This window comes from Phoxinus phoxinus (assembly GCF_949152265.1).
Source record: "Phoxinus phoxinus genome assembly, chromosome: 18".
Classification (NCBI taxonomy): Eukaryota; Metazoa; Chordata; class Actinopteri; order Cypriniformes; family Leuciscidae; genus Phoxinus; species Phoxinus phoxinus.
Window position 1 is genome coordinate 8,888,485 of NC_136893.1, and position 16,435 is coordinate 8,904,919.

Here is a 16,435-nt window from a genome sequence, read left to right on the forward strand (position 1 = left end):
CTGGTGGAGACGCAGGCCAGACCCTCAGCAATGCCACAGTCTTGTTGCTGTCACCAGGTTCCCTAGGAACAGAAAACCAATTACTGTTAGTGCTGCCCAAAACTTACTCAAAGCAATGTGTGTGTTTTTTTTCTGTATTATTGTGGGTCGAGTGGGTAAGGTATATTTTTACACTCTGTGTCTCTGCGTGGGCATCTTTATATGTGTATGTGTGTGTGCGTTTATTCTAAAATGATTCTCATGTGTTTGTTCTCTCAGGTGCAGGTCGGTGGTCTGCATGTGTCCCCCGGTTCAGTAAACATTCTTTCTGACAGCCTCCTGACTCTTCCTGCCATTGTCAGCATCGCTGCCGGCGGCGGACTGCTTCTCATCATCGTCATCCTCGTGCTTATCGCCTACAAGCGTAAATCCCGCGAGAACGACCTCACACTCAAACGACTCCAGATGCAAATGGACAACCTGGAGTCCAGGGTCGCGCTGGAGTGCAAGGAAGGTGAGAAAGACTTTTCACTATGTCGCTTTATTGATTATTTGTGTTTATTTGGGAGAAACCGATCTTGTTTCATTATGACCCCAAAACAGGCCTTCGTTTCTTCTCTAGTAGCCGCAAGCCCAGAGTGTATGTTAGAAATCAGTGTTGGTGAGATAACTTTTGCTTAGTCAAATTTATGTCTTCAAACCAAATTTACAATTGTTAAATCCTGTCTGGCTAGCGCACTTCCCATAATGTTAACGCATTAGGTCAGTAGGCGGAGAGTAGACGGTCTTTTGTGGTTCTTTAAAGGCATTTAACCACATGAGTGTTTACACTACACAAGCAATCCGGTCGAATGTGTTTTCAACTACCACTGGAAGTGGTCAAAAGTGGACAAGCCTGTTTACACCTGTATTTAGTGCCGTCCACTTGTTATCGGATTGACCAAAGCGCATCTTAACACCAGGTGTACGCAGGGCCTTAGAGATGGCTTGTCTCTTTTTATAAAATGTTTATTCATTTTATTTTATTTAATATTTATATAAAATATCAGATAGCACCAATTAAACCTTTAGTCATATAATGATGCAACACACATAATCATCTGAGGGTTCCAGGAGGCTGACAGATTCTTACACACAATTCAGACAAAAGCGTGTCCCTGACCCATGGTTAGCGGGGCTTAGAGGATGTAGTTTGTGTTGACTGACTCTAGAGGAATATAAGATCAAGAAGTATTAAAGGGGCAGATTGAGCCCTGCACTCCACGAACGCCTGCAAAAGAGTGAGTTTAAAAGGAGAGAAAGGCGTAGAGAGGGAGGACAGGTGAGAGGAGACAGATAGAGTGAATCAGAAAGGAGAAATAAGGAAACGTGTGGGGAGAGAGAAAGAGAGATAGATAACTCCCTCAGGGAAGAGTGCTGCCCCAGGCTCTGTCAGAATGGACCCAATTAAAGACATCCCACCTCCAGTCTCCACCAGCAGGGGACAAGCACTTCAGCAGCCTGCAATTTACTCTGTGTGTGTGTTTGTGTGAGTGAGAACACCGTAAATAGAGAGAAGCTGAGAGGTTATTTTGGTTTGCTCTCTTCGTCTGCCTGCAACAACCTTCAGGAACTTCATAAAAAACCTCAAACTGGACAAAACAAAGTCTTCAGAGATGTTGATTAGAAGTTCAGGTTTCGGCATGCGTTTGGGTCTTTTATGTGGCTTGTGGCTTCAAAACCAAAACTCAAGGAATGTTCATTATTCACCCAAAGAAATTATAAGAAATTATATTTTGCATTAAGAAAATTATTAATATTTTCATATTTTAGGACTTTTTTTTTTTTTTTTTTTACGAATTAAAAACAATTTCGGTAACACTTTACAATAAGGTTCATTAGTTAACTACTTTAGTTAACATAAACTAAGAATGAACAATACTTCTCCAGCATTTGTTCATCTTAGTTCATATTTATTTCAACATTTACTAATGCGTTATTAAAATCAAAGGTTGTATTTGTTAACATTAGTTAATGCACTGTGAACTAACATGAACAAACACTGAACAGCTGTATTTTTATTAACTAAATACTGTACTGTAAATGTTAAATGTAAATGTATTGCTCATTGTTACAGTAGTTCATGTTAGTTAATACATTAACTAATGTTTTTGTCCTTCCCTTTTTGTTTTCAGCTTTTGCAGAACTGCAGACCGATATCAATGAGTTGACGAGTGATCTGGACCGGGCTGGTATTCCCTATCTGGATTACCGCACCTATGCCATGAGAGTGCTATTCCCTGGCATCGAGGACCATCCTGTGCTCAGAGAGCTGGAGGTGGGCTGCGGTTTACTTTATTTAATGAACACTTTTCTCTAACATTGTCCAAGATGTAACCAGGTGCAACATGGGTGCACACTTCGGTGCCATGTGACACAATCATAGCCAATCTTACTGGATGTTTAATAAACCGTTATATGGGGCAGGATTTTGGACCAGTGAGGTTTCACTTTAGGCGGGGATACCCAGCTCAATTACATATACTATAGATCGAAACCATTCCACCATCAAAATGTCATTTATGATCAGGACATGGTGTAGTTTACATGTGATCTTTTTATGTAAATTAAGCATTTAAGGAATTTAGTTTATTGACAGTCTAGTTCACTGACAAAGATGTTGTTGTGTGTTGCAGGTCTCTGGCAATGGGCAGCTATGTGTTGAAAAAGCTCTGAAGCTGTTTGGCCAGCTGATAAACAACAAGGTGTTTTTGTTGACATTCATCCGTACGCTGGAAATGCAGCGCTCCTTCTCCATGCGCGACCGGGGCAATGTGGCGTCGCTCATAATGACGGCTCTCCAGGGTCGACTGGAATACGCCACGGATGTGCTCAAACACCTGCTCTCCGACCTCATCGACAAGAACCTGGAGAGCAAGAACCACCCCAAACTACTACTCAGGAGGTTTGCAGTTTACTGCAGTTTGCAGTTTTTTACCTATGTCATATAGATGTGTGTGCATGTAAACAATCAAAGTCCACCCCAAAGGGAGTGAATCTCTCCAGCAAAGAACGCCTGCCTTGAACACCTCGTTTGTAGTCCTGATATTTTTTTCTGTGGCATGTATATGTCACCATGTAAACTTTGCATAATGCCCACCTGCTGGCTAGTTTGGCTCGCTTTTAAACATTGGTCGTTATAAAGCCAGTGTGACAGATGTTGACCAGTGAGCGTGTGTAAGCCTCACTCACCTGGTCTTTAGAGGCGTGCTAGCGACTGACGCTAGTGGGTTCGGTCTGCTCCCGCCTCCCATACCGGAGACCCAGGTTCAAATCCCGCTCGAAGCGGGTCGGGTAGAATGGGTTACATTTGGTGCTGTCACCCAAATGGGAGTGAGGTTTAGTGGGGTTAGTGTAACGGGCGTAGGCTAGTTAGAGCTGAGCGTGTAAACCTCATTCCCCTGGCCTCAAGAGACACACGCTAGTGGCTGCGGTCTTTAGTGTCCTTGTTAGCGTGCCCTCCTCCCACGCCGGAGACCCCGAGTAGAACCGGTTACACCAGAAAGAGTTTATCACCATGTTGAGGAAATGCTGTGTTTTTTTTTCAATGTGACAGCAAAACATCATTACATGGACTTTTTAACACTATTAAAAAAAAAAATAAAAAAAAAAAATACACTATTTCTCAGCATTAAAAACACAACCTTTTCTTGTGTTCTCACCATATTTCTAGCAACTGGTTTCTGAATCATGCAGTTTGATGCAGGTCGGTGTGTTGATGGAAAAATGACAGTTACAGTATAACATCACATGAATAAAAGTATATAAAAAATGACCACTGTGAATGTCCTGCACAAGACGTGCTTACAGAGGTGGTTCAGGGTTGATCAGCTTGTTCTTCTTGACTGTCATTACGAACTGATACAGCAAAAGTGACACCATTGTTACAATAGTTTTTAAATAAAGCGGCTCAGGAAGCCTTGGGGCGTTACATTTCCGACACATGTCTAAGCGGTAGACCAATCACAACAGACTGAGGCCAGCTGACCAATCAGAGCAGACTGCGCTTTCTGGAAGATGGGTTTTAAAGAAACCAAAACTAAAACAATATAAATTATAAGACTTTTTTTCAAAACATTAAATCATGTCAACATATTCAGACCCCATAAACAAAATTTTAAACCTGTTAATAAGCATAATGGTTGCTTTTAAAATGACTACATTACTAACTGATCTTAAAGTGTTGCGCTGGTATCTTAGTCTAGCATTATGGCTATATTGACTCATGATCTATTAGTCTGCTTCCCTCCAGTCTCTCAGTACGGCCCAACTGTCAGTGTCACTTTTCATTTGTGTGCCAGGTTCTCATAAAACATTCATGAGCAGCTCAAATCCACTTGTTTTTTCCTCTCGCACTCTCGGCTGTCCTTTATGCTGTCCATCTAAATTTGTATAGGTTTTTCAAAGTCTTTCCAAAGCAGCGTATCAGCTAGAAGATTTGGACTAATAATGATTAAACAAAGAGTTGCCCGAGGGCTAACACACAGCACAGTCCGCGGCTGATTTCATTACGCTCCACTTGATGGAGGCCGAGTGTGTTTTAGTGTAGCTGGAGGTGATTTGTTCCTGCTGACTGCGGCGTTATATCAGCTATACATCACACTTTGAATATTCAAAGCAGACAGGCCAAACAAACACCGCAGACGTTCCTCGTCCGCGCTCTCTCGCTCGTATTGAATGATTTTGGGTGTTTGGTTACGTGACTCAGCTCATTAATAGTCACAGTAAATAGATGCAGGGGAAATGTGGATTACGCCGTTATTTAACGTGACAGACGGCGCGTCTCTCTCATTATCTGCTGTCGTTAGGAACACAAAACACTAATCCCGCCGCGCTGGCAGGCTGGGCCATGGGCATCAGGGGCCCGTGGTTTTAGATGACACTATTTCTTTTTCTTTCTATTGGAATTTAGGAGATTATTGATTCATCATGCTCCTTTCGGTCTCGTTCGCAGCTTCTTGTCTTCACTTTTACACGAAGCATCTGGAAAACAAGAAGGCGGTTTTAGAAACCCTACAAATCCGTCTCTTTCTGTTGTCTTTTCATTTATTTACTGTTTCCGCTATCGCTTTCAGCCACGCAGTCTCCTGTCGGTGTTACGGTTAAACGAACACTGCAGTTTCTGTGACTACTGTTGGCCTCCACTCCCTCTACATCGATTGGGCTCCATCTCACTAATTTTCTTCTCTGTTCCTTTAATAAAAGGCATTTCTCTCATCTCTCTCTCTCTCTCTCTCTCTCTCTCTCTCTCTCTCTCTCTCTCTCTCCCCCTCTTTCTCATTTTTTCTCCATCTCAATCATTTTGATTTCAATTGATCCGTGTGGACCAAACCTGCCCTTCTTGTGACCTCTTTCTGTGTCTGCTCCTCATCTTAACATTTCTCGGATAATGGAATACATCTGGAGCTTGTCCCACCTCAGTGAGCGATGCATTCGCTGGTGTTCCAGGAGGCTTCTGAAGAGCAAGCGGTCTTATTTCATGTTGTACAGATACATTTAGTGAAGAATTATTGCACAATTTGTTTTTTAAAAGCTATTTTTTGCCCATCAGGGTGTGATGACCATGCACTGTAAAAAGTGATCAGTTTACTTTTTTCAAAAAATTTAGGAAACCCGTTGTCTTAAAATTATTAGGTAAAAAGAATGTCATGCTTAATCCAAAAAATTAAGTTATGTGGAATTCTCATGTTCACATAACTTAATAAATATGCAAAGTATGTATCTCATTAAATATGCGCACAAAAATGTGTTATTAGCCGCTCAGCCAAATTTGAATGATAAAAAGAGCCGCCAAAGTAAATCAAAATCTTGAAAAAAATTAGCAGTATTTAATGCTCTCAAAAGCTGGGGGCGTGTCCGCTGGCTGCGCTGAAACCACGCCCACTCGCGAGACGGGAGGATGAAGGCCGAGGCGGGAGATAGTTTGGTTCGGCCACATTCACCAGTAACAGCGGATTATCAGTGAATCCCAGTTGTCTCCGACGAAAGTTTATAAAACTATCCTGTGTAAATTGGTCACTACAGAGGCGGGTGTTGTTGGTGGTGATCCTCAGCTCTCCATCAAGGTGGCTCTTCACAAAATTAATCCACCAATTCTTGATATGGACATTTTTCAGAAATTTTAATAAGGACACCGACCTGTTTTGTAAGTGATCGCTTTCAGGTAGTACGCATTTCCGTGACGAATCAAAAGTAGGACACTTTTTACATGATTTGTGACCTTTGACCTTTACCCATAATTCCATGTACTTATTTATGTACTGTGTGTGTATGTGTGTAAATATATATATATATATATATATATATATATAACGCTTTTTCCATCCACATTGCACCAAGGCTAAACGTTCCATACAACACAAACTGCTAGGCCACAGCTCCTGCTCCCTTTTGCTGGTTTAATAAAGAACAAAGATCCACAAGTAGTCGACTTCGAGCTGACAATCATAGCGAGTGAACTACTTTTATGTGTGCGATCCTTCTACATTTTCTTGATGTAGGAACAAAGGACATGCATGTGTGTTAAGGAAAATAATGAATGTCAAAGATGCCTGTAGGGCAGTTGCTTGCAAATGAGACATCTTTTAAGAATCAGACAATATCAACAGAGAGACTAATTTATTTTCATAAAGTGACCCACTTGCATTTAATGATAACCGACTGTGAAAAATAACAAGGGCCTGTCTGGTCTCTGCTGTCATCAGAGTGGCTGTACGTTTCATTTCAAATAGCCTAAAGCATAGTTGGCATTAATATTTTCTTGTCTATTATTTTTTTTAATCTTTATTTGATTATGGAAGATATGGAGACACTTACAAGACTCAGGCTTCCATTTGGATCAGCAGGGAATGTGATTGTTTTCAGCACAGACTGATTCATCATTTCAGTGGGAAAGCCACAGTAAATCAAATCTCTGTTGCGCAGTGTGTAAAAAGATTTTCGTTGGCTTTTTGCTACTCCTCATTGACAGAGACATTAGAGAAAGGACAGAAAATGGCATTGGAGAAAGATAATAAATGTGGGATTAGGTTCTGGCTGGATTTGAACCAGCATCTCCTGAAACTCAGCTACATCTCAACATATCTAGTCCATGGTTTTGTGTTGTGTTGTTGTTTTTTGCTCTGTTCTGTTTTGTCTCATTGTGTTTTGTTTGTTTGTGTTGTGTTGTCTTGTCTCATTTTGTTTTGTCTCATTTTGTTTTCGAAATATGATTCCTCACTTCTACCTTGATCTTTGTCTGAAGTGTCCTATCGGTGTTTAATATAATGTCCAGAGAAGCTGTTTGTGGTGTGTTACAATTAATGTCGTATATTTTTTGGCCCTTTTCCGAACTTTTTTGTGACCCACATGAGCATCATGGCTCAGTTGATCGGTGCTAAACACTAGGCCACAGCTTATACTTCACTGAACTTTTGAGTTTTCGTTTTTGTCGTTCTCTCCCTCATGTTAATATCTGTGGAGGACTGTGTCTAAAAATGGAACAGCTCCATCGCCTCCGGCTCTCTCTTGCTGCTGTGTGTGTGTGTGTACATGTTTTCACCTAATGAGATTTGCAGGCACCCAGAGCCACTCGGAATGGACTATTAGCGAGACACATTGTGTTTTGTGTCGCCCCTTCAATGAAGCATTCCTTTACCCCCCTTGAGACACACACACACACACACACACAACATACACAACTCATAAACACACTAATAGCTAATAAAACCCTAATGTTCATTAATGCAACTGTTAAAAAAGCAAGCAAGCAAACCGAAATCTAAAAATGCTGACGAAAGAGGGAAAGTAAATTTGTTTATGAGCAGACAGAGGCAGAATTACAAAAAAGCCTGGTGTGATGAAGTTTTAGAGAATGCAAAAACTCATTTAGGTGCTCAAATAGCTACTATTAACAGTTTATTCATTCTCTCAGGCGGAGGTAGCCAGTGTGTTTGTGCTTCCTGGTGAAAGAAAATAGTGATTCGGTAGCAAAAGATTTCCTTTAAAGCGTCAAATTGTCAATGAAGAGATTTTGGAGATTGACTTCTGCGGGTCTGAAATATATATTTGAAGCCAGATATTGACTCTGAGCCCCTGCAATGTGAAATATTCCGGTGCACCAGGAGAGTGCCCAATTCCCGTGTGCATTTGAAAATGTCGGGCCAATTTCCCGTTCATTTTGCTTGTTAGAACTCAATTTCCAGCCATTTGTGAGACTAGTTTATGAGAAGCGCAAAACCGAATGACTCTAATAAACTAGTTTCACAAGCACACTGCAATTTGAAAGGAGGTAAATTAAGTTCAGTATCTGGTTATTTAGGTTATATCTGTTGGTTTTTTCCCCTCCCTCATCATCTATCATTGATCGATGATTGACTGAGACAGGAAAAAGACAGGAAACATTCTTGCAAGACCTGATGCAACCAGCATCCAACGCACTGTCATTGTAGTGTATGTGTGTGTCAGATCCCATAACTCACTCATACTGACACACACACACACACACACACTCCCTGAATGAGTGTCACATATTGTATGAATGCACTCATCAATGCACAAATACACACAGGTTCCTCTTGCTCCTGCATCCTGCGGTCCCTCAGCTCACAGACCCAGAGAAAAACAGGTAGAATACAAAGGAAAGTTGACAGGCTTAAAAGAGAATATATAAACATAACCATGTTTTGTATAGACCGCCACACACGCTGCTGAATAAAACACACAAATACGCTCTGTCCTTTAGAAGAATCACACAGACAGGCGCTCTCGTCTCAAACATGACGACTTTCCTTCATTTCACTCCATCTTGCATCACTCCTTCTATTTGCCCATCTCTATTCTCTCTCATTTCATCTGTGTGTGAGACTGCCATTGATTTATTCACTAAACCTTATTCACTATAACGCGGCATTATTAAATGAGTATAATTTGGCGGCCTCGTTATTCGACAGCCATGTGTTCTTTCAGTAAAATTAGCATTTATCATCCACTAATGCATTAACCTAGATGAGTGAATACCAAAAAAAAACAAATGCGGCATAATGCAAATCACATCATCTTTATGTTAATGGACTCTTAACTTCTGAATATACAAACTCGAAACCCCTCAGTGCACTAATAACTTGTTTTTTTTAAGCAGTCCATCCACTCAGTGGCCATCATGACTGTTTTCTAGTAGCTTCTGTCTACTTGAATGTGTAAAATCTCCAAATCTTTCCGTTACGCTGACGGAATGACAAAATCAGTAGTTTATCTCAGCGACCATCTTTAGGGAAAGCGCAGTATGCATATTTGCATTTTGTCTGCGCCGTTTTAAAATTGTTGGTTAGTTTATGTGCATGTGATTTAGATAAAGACAATGAGATAAACAAGATTTTATGCTGCTATTGTTTTGTCATGGTTTTGTGGCATTTGCTTTTTTTTAAAGGCAATGTTTCAAGTTTAGTTTCTTTCTTTTGCGATACATCTAGATATTTTTGAACACAAGAATGTGTCTTTAAACTAGTTTAGTTGGATTTTTCAGCAGGGTTTTGTCATTTCCCATGGTGAAGACGAATCGCAATTGGCGTCTCATTAATTTCTCAGAAAGCACATTACACAGACAGCAAATGGAGACTCTTATTTACGTCTTCTGCTTCTCAGAGAAAAAGACCCCATAAACTCTTGTGTTTCTGCTGTACAGTTTCAGAAATCTCAATGACAGCTCACACTGTGCTCAGATTTTTCAAGATAGCAAAGTGTGTAATCATAAATCAACTCTCTCAATATGAACTAAAGCGTTTCTCATCAGATTCCTCGGGAACTTTATAGCACTACACTCATACAGTATGTCAACAACAGTAGCCTATGTGTAATATATTTCTACTTTTATTTCTTCTGAAGAATTTTGGGGAAAACATCTAAGACAAAGTTAGTACTTGAATAAGAAAGTATTTTAAGTTGTGAAAAAGCAACATATGAGCAATAAAAATGTCCAGCAAATTCTTATGTGCATTCTAGAGCAAAAAATACCAATAAGCTGATTGGCTCTTTTAATTGGAGGGCGGGGTTTATTTTTTTCCTCTTTATACTGTCTCTGGTACACTATTCACTCCCTTTTTTGTACCATCATACATAAGCGTTCAAAAGTTTGCCATTAGTAAGTAAATTTTAATTTTGATTAATGCTTTATTCAGCTTATTTATCAAAAGTGACAGTAAAGACATTTACTGTATAATTTTACAAAAGATTTCTATTTCAAATAAATGCTGTTTCTTTTTTTAACTTTGTTCATCAAAGTATCCTGAAAGAAATGTACCACGGTTTCAAAAATATAAACAACTACTGTATTACAACTATTTTCAACATTGAAAGGTATCTTTCTGAGTAGAATGATTTCTGAAGGATCATGTGACACTGAAGACTGGAGTAATGATGCTGAAAATGTAGCTTTGCTATCACAGGATCACATAAATGAGAAAATATATGAAATAAACAATAATATTTCACAATATTACTGCTTTAGCTGTTCTTGATCAAATAAGCGCAGCTGCGCATAAGAGACTTCTTTCAAAAACGGTCTGAAGTATCTCGTCACATGAATATGCATCGATTACAGTTTATCACTGTCACTGATCAGCGCTCGCTCTCACGTGTGACCCTGAAGCGTGACCCCCCCCCCTCGAACATAATACACACGTGTGTATGGCCGAACACACATCCACTCTCCCACACTCTGTGTTTGCGGGCTGTCTCAGCGGTGTAATCATAGTTATTTCCACATGCATTAAGAGAGTCATTTTCTGGCGCTGCTGTTGAGTAAATTGCCGGTGTGCTCCACGGCGGCCCAACGGAGTGCGAGCGCATAACGCCGCAGACATCGGCGCCACAATTACGCAGCTGATATTACATCGTCCGGTGATGCTTATGAGTGTTTGTAATGCCCATAAGTGAACATAATACTCACTGCCACAAACACCCGAGCCAGATAGAAACAGAAAGTATTTTCTGGGGTGAAAGAAGGAATGTTTTGCAGGCAAAGAGAGATATTGGTATTCCACAGGCGCGCTCAGCCGTCAGAACGAGGGAATAACCCTTTCATGTATTTTTCATGCTCGTTAACCACTCCCGTCGGGGTGCTGTTTGTTCTCTCTTCCTCTGTCTGCCTTATCTTTCCCTCTCTCTCTCTCTCTCTCTCTTTCTCTCTTCAGTTTTCCACCTGCTCTGTATTCAACAAACCCTCGGCTCTTCCTTTTTGTCTCTTCACAAATTATTGCCCACAACTCTAGAGATCCCCGTTTGAGTCGTGTGTTTGTCGTTTGTGGGTTTGTGTCTGTCTCCTGCCTCAAAGCAACAACAAAAAAAGAAGGAAGGAGACAGGGGGTGGTCAGAAGAATAAAAAAAACTGATACGTGGACAAAAAGAGTCAGTCTGGAGTGATTGACAGGGAAGGAAGCTAGCAATGTTTTTCTCACTTTCTGTTTTCCTCTTATCAAAACGCAGCCGTTATTAAAGGAAAAAATGAACATGCGCTGGTATTCTTTGAGATAAGTGTCAACTTGTGTGTTTCAGGACGGAGTCTGTAGCTGAGAAGATGCTAACCAACTGGTTTGCTTTCCTGCTTCATAAGTTCCTGAAGGTAACTTGCCTCTTTGACTTCCTGTATAAGAACTAGTCTCATGTAGACAGACTTTTGACTCTCAGCATGAGGTCTGGTTCACTCTGCAGATCATTCGGGCTCAGAGACACATAATTAGACAGGAAGCAGCCGTCATGTCACGATCAACTAGAGGTTGTATGTTTGTTGGAGATCATTCAAATAATTGGAGTCTCTACAAACAGTCATATGAGAAATATCAAAGACATTAATGTGTGTAGACTTTATGGTCAGACTTTAGAGGTTTAGCATTCAGTTGTGCTTTCAGGATATCCTGTTTACTTGCTGCTGCTAAGTGCCTTGAACTAAAATATATTTTTATATCTTTCCATGAATGGGGCAAATCCAGTGAGTAGTTAGGCAGTAGTAAGGCTTATTTTAGTAACCTGGCAATGTGTAAACACAAATTTGCTTTACTTAAAGTCAATTGAAAATTGCATAAAGCCAAGCAATCAGATTGTAAGAAAGCTTTTGAATTCTTCTATTTCTCGTCCAAAATAGATCAGGTGATCTGCAAGTATAAGTGATTGTGCAGTATACACTACATATTTACATTTACATTTACATTTATTCATTCAGCTGACGCTTTTATCCAAAGCGACTTACAATTGCTATATATGTCAGAGGTCGCACGCCTCTGGAGCAACTAGGGGTTAAGTGTCTTGCTCAGGGACACATTGGTGTCTCACAGTGGATTCGAACCCAGGTCTCTCACACCAAAGGCATGTGTCTTATCCATTGCGCCATCACCACCCAGTGACTATTTCATAATAACTGTAAACATTATGCAATAATAAACACTTAAAACAGTAGTCTGCTACATTGTTGTGACAAGGCCTTATTAGATTGACCACATGACCTCATTATGTAAATATTCATTTCTGTAAATTATATAATTTCAGTAATAATGGGGTTATTTTTTAGCTTTTTTTTTTTATTGTTTGTAAAATGCCTTAAAGGGTTAGACCCCCCAAAAATGAAAATTCTGTCATCGTTTACTCACCTTCATGTCGTTCCAAACCCGTAAGACTTTTGTTCATCTTCAGAAAACAAATAAAGATATTTGTATATTTCTGTCCCTCCATTGACAGTTTATGCAACTGCCACTTTGATGCTTAAAAAAGTTCATAAAGAGATCAATCCTAATCCATATAAAGTGAGTGGTTAAGTCCAATTTTCAAATCAATCAATCAATCAATCAATCAATCAATCAATCAATAAAAAACAAAACAAATTTAATTTAGGCTTTTATTCACATATCAACATTCATCAACTCACACATCAGTTGTAGTAAATGGATGAACCACAACTGATTTGAAAATGGATTTTTGGATGAACTAACCCTTTAATATATTGTTCAATGCCATTGTTATCACAGTATAAGCGATTTTTTTTAATATAAATCTTTTGTAACACTGTAAATGTATTTGCTGTCACTTTTGATCAATGTAGTGCATATTTGCTGAATATATGTGTTAAAATCTTCTTTTTTAAACAAAACACCAATATTTTGAACGGTAGTGTGCATACTATATACTACAGACATAGTACAAACCCAACCAAAGTCAGTGTGTTTCCAGTAGTGATCAAGTAATAATAATGTGTGTTTGGTGTCTGTGTCTACAGGAGTGTGCAGGCGAGCCTCTCTTCATGCTTTACTGTGCTATAAAACAGCAGATGGAAAAAGGCCCTATAGACGCCATCACCGGAGAGGCCCGATACTCCCTCAGCGAAGACAAACTCATCCGGCAACAGATCGACTACAAGACGCTGGTCAGCATCAATAATAAACATAGTATCTAATAAACTCTTATGAAGGTCAGTGCTGTTACTGTATGTGTGTATGAAAGCAGGCAGTCTGGCCTAGGGAGGGTAGTGTTCATTAGTCTCTCATACCCTGCTAAGGCTGAGATTGGGGTCCTGCAGAGGGTGTGAAATTAGATTTCTCGGGCCAGGAAATGGCCTTTTCCAGAGCCCCCGCTCTGCACCTACGCTTTCACCGACCACTGCCCCACATCTTATCATCCTCATCCTCATCCTCTTTTTTTCCCCCTCCAGATCTTAAACTGCGTCAACCCAGAGAACGAGAACAGCCCAGAGATCCCGGTCAAGGTTCTGAACTGTGACACCATCACGCAGGTCAAGGAAAAAATTCTGGATGCCGTGTATAAGAACATGCCGTATTCACAGAGACCCAAAGCTGTGGACATGGACCTGGGTGAGTTAAACTGCCCGGCGCACGGCACAGCAGGATTGAGTTTGATTTTGCTTTTATTCAACAGTTCGATATTTAAGATTTTAATTTAAATTGACTAACATTTAGATATTATTTTAAATAAATAAATATTTTTAGTTACTTTGTCTATTTTTGTTGCACCAAAAAATACAATTCCAAATGAAACCACAGCTGAAAAAAAAAAATCAGTGTTTTTGAATGAATTATTGAGTGAATTAATAAGTTGTTTCAGAGACTGTCATAAAAACTGCCACTTTTTGTTCCTTGTTCACAACTCATTCCTTGTTTTGAAGGAATGAGTTGACTGAATGATTACTCAGCCATAAAGAGTCACTTACTTCACTCCTGAAGTAATCTATTTGTTTGTTTTAACAAATATTTTAAGTGAATGATTCAATGATTCACTCATAAAGACTGTCACCTGATTCATTCCTTAAACCATTTGTTCAAAAGCACCAATTTGTTGAGTGAATAGTTGAATGACTAACTTGCTGTAAAGACAAAGGGCCTGTCCAAATACCCACACTTGGGGTCTTGGCCACTTGAGGGTGTGTGCACGCAACAGGAAGTGTGCACGACTTGTCCCAGGTCTGAAAAATGGCAAAGTGCAATACACTTTACACTTAGTCCACACTATCTCTAATAGTGTCAGCGTTTTTAAGGAATCAGTTGGCTGAAATAGTCACTTGTTTAATTCCTGAATGAATCAGTGCTTTTAAACAACTAGTTTGAGTGATTTAAGGACTGACTTGCAGTATACGTAAATACGATCTTTGGTGCTTTTGAAATGATTCAATGACTCATTCATAAGATAAAAGTTACATATCACCTATTACTTGTGTAACAATAGTACCTGCAGAAAGATCACTTCAAATTCTCAGCACTTTGGACTGAATAACAGTGATCTTGACCATTCAGAATTGAGGGCAGGAATGAATGAACTTTTTTTAATTGATACATTTCAATACAGAATGACCTCACATTTTTTCAGAAATACAAACTAATTTTGATTTAATGTTGTGTGTAATGTTTAAACAGTGATGGAAATGTACAATATTTGTGCACATACACAAGCAGGTGCATGCGTGACCCAGGTAAAAGCTGACAGACGGCACTGACAGACTGACTCCACATTTCATTTCTGGCACACAAACGGCCATCTCACACACACACGCCACACAAAAGCCCCCTGTCAGCGGTGCAAATCATCCTTCCAGCACCTTGGCCAGAGCAATCTCCTCCATGATGATGTTCTGTCTCTGTAGCTGCAGAAGTGTGTGTGTGTGTGTGTGTGTGTGTGTGTGTGTGTGTGTGTGTGTGTGTGTGTGTGTGTGTGTGTGTGTGTGTGTGTGTGTGTGTGTGTGTGTGTGTGTGTGTGTGTGTGTGTGTGTGTGTGTGTGTGTGTGTGTGTGTGTGTGTGTGTGTGTGTGTGTGTGTGTGTGTGTGTGTGTGTGTGTGTGTGTGTGTGTGTGTGTGGCATCATCTGTGCATTTGGCAACCACGTAAACTAATAAACCCCATTCAACAGAGGAGAAAATCAATGATCACTCTCGCTCTGAGTCTGTCTATATCCTATCAGCTCTCTCTTTAGCATTTAATTATACCCTACTGCGTGCGCACACACACATTTCTAACCCATGTGAAAAGACACATTCAATGCTTTGAATCAAATCAATCTGCTTTGAGCTGGGGGAGGTTCACAGTGTCTGTTTTAATGGCAAATGTTTGATTTTCCAGAGTGGCGTCAGGGACGAATGGCCCGAGTGGTCCTGCAGGATGAAGACATCACCACTAAGATTGAAAATGATTGGAAGAGACTCAACACTCTCATGCACTATCAGGTACAAAAGAGGACACACACGCTCATATATAATCTCATGGTGCCCTCTTCTGTCTATGTGAGTAGACTTTAAAGGGGACGTATCATGGACTTTCTTTGCTCTATTGATACAAAAAATCATATGTAGACATACTCATCCGTTCTCGATACAAAGCTCCCGCCCCAGTGCAAAAAGAGCAAAATATTTTTAATCAGCCAATTTCAAAGATATATTCAGGCCTGTTTTCAAAAAAAAAAAAAAAAATATATATATATATATATATATATATACATATATCTGAAAACGAATCTGAATATCTTGTTATTTTTCTCAGTTCAATTTATTTGGTTTTATGGATGTTCAGATAGATAAAAACACTGATTTAAAAAACTTTTTGGGATTGAATTTATTGAAACTAAACTGCAAAATAAACAGGTTTTTCAATTGCCATGGTGTTGATGTCACAACCGTGATCATATTAGCATATTCCCGCTTATGTTTATACATTAATCAGTGTTAAACAACTTGGTGAGGTCATTGTTACTCATTTCATATGCAAAGTGGTTAATCGTGATATAGGTACATTTTGGCTCCTTGAAAGCAACAGGAATATTTAAGAAAAACGTATCAACAAGGACAATGTGCTACAAAAGTAATCCTCTGTATATCCATTTAATTCCTCAGACATGAAACAATTAAGCTGAACCAAACAAACATTTCCTTTATCTCCCAGTGCTCCAAAATGTC

At 39.7% G+C, this 16,435-nt stretch overlaps 1 protein-coding gene across 1 annotated transcript in view; it reads left to right on the top strand.

Moving 5' to 3' along the window:
- Positions 1-16,435, top strand: part of plxna2 (plexin A2) — a 116,571-nt gene that overhangs the window by 83,673 nt on the left and 16,463 nt on the right. The window contains exons 17-23 of the mRNA XM_079588276.1: positions 259-493; positions 2,154-2,296; positions 2,655-2,923; positions 11,548-11,614; positions 13,259-13,405; positions 13,691-13,850; positions 15,606-15,709. Coding sequence (XP_079444402.1) covers positions 259-493; positions 2,154-2,296; positions 2,655-2,923; positions 11,548-11,614; positions 13,259-13,405; positions 13,691-13,850; positions 15,606-15,709 — 1,125 coding nt within the window. The remainder of the gene's footprint in view (positions 1-258; positions 494-2,153; positions 2,297-2,654; positions 2,924-11,547; positions 11,615-13,258; positions 13,406-13,690; positions 13,851-15,605; positions 15,710-16,435) is intronic.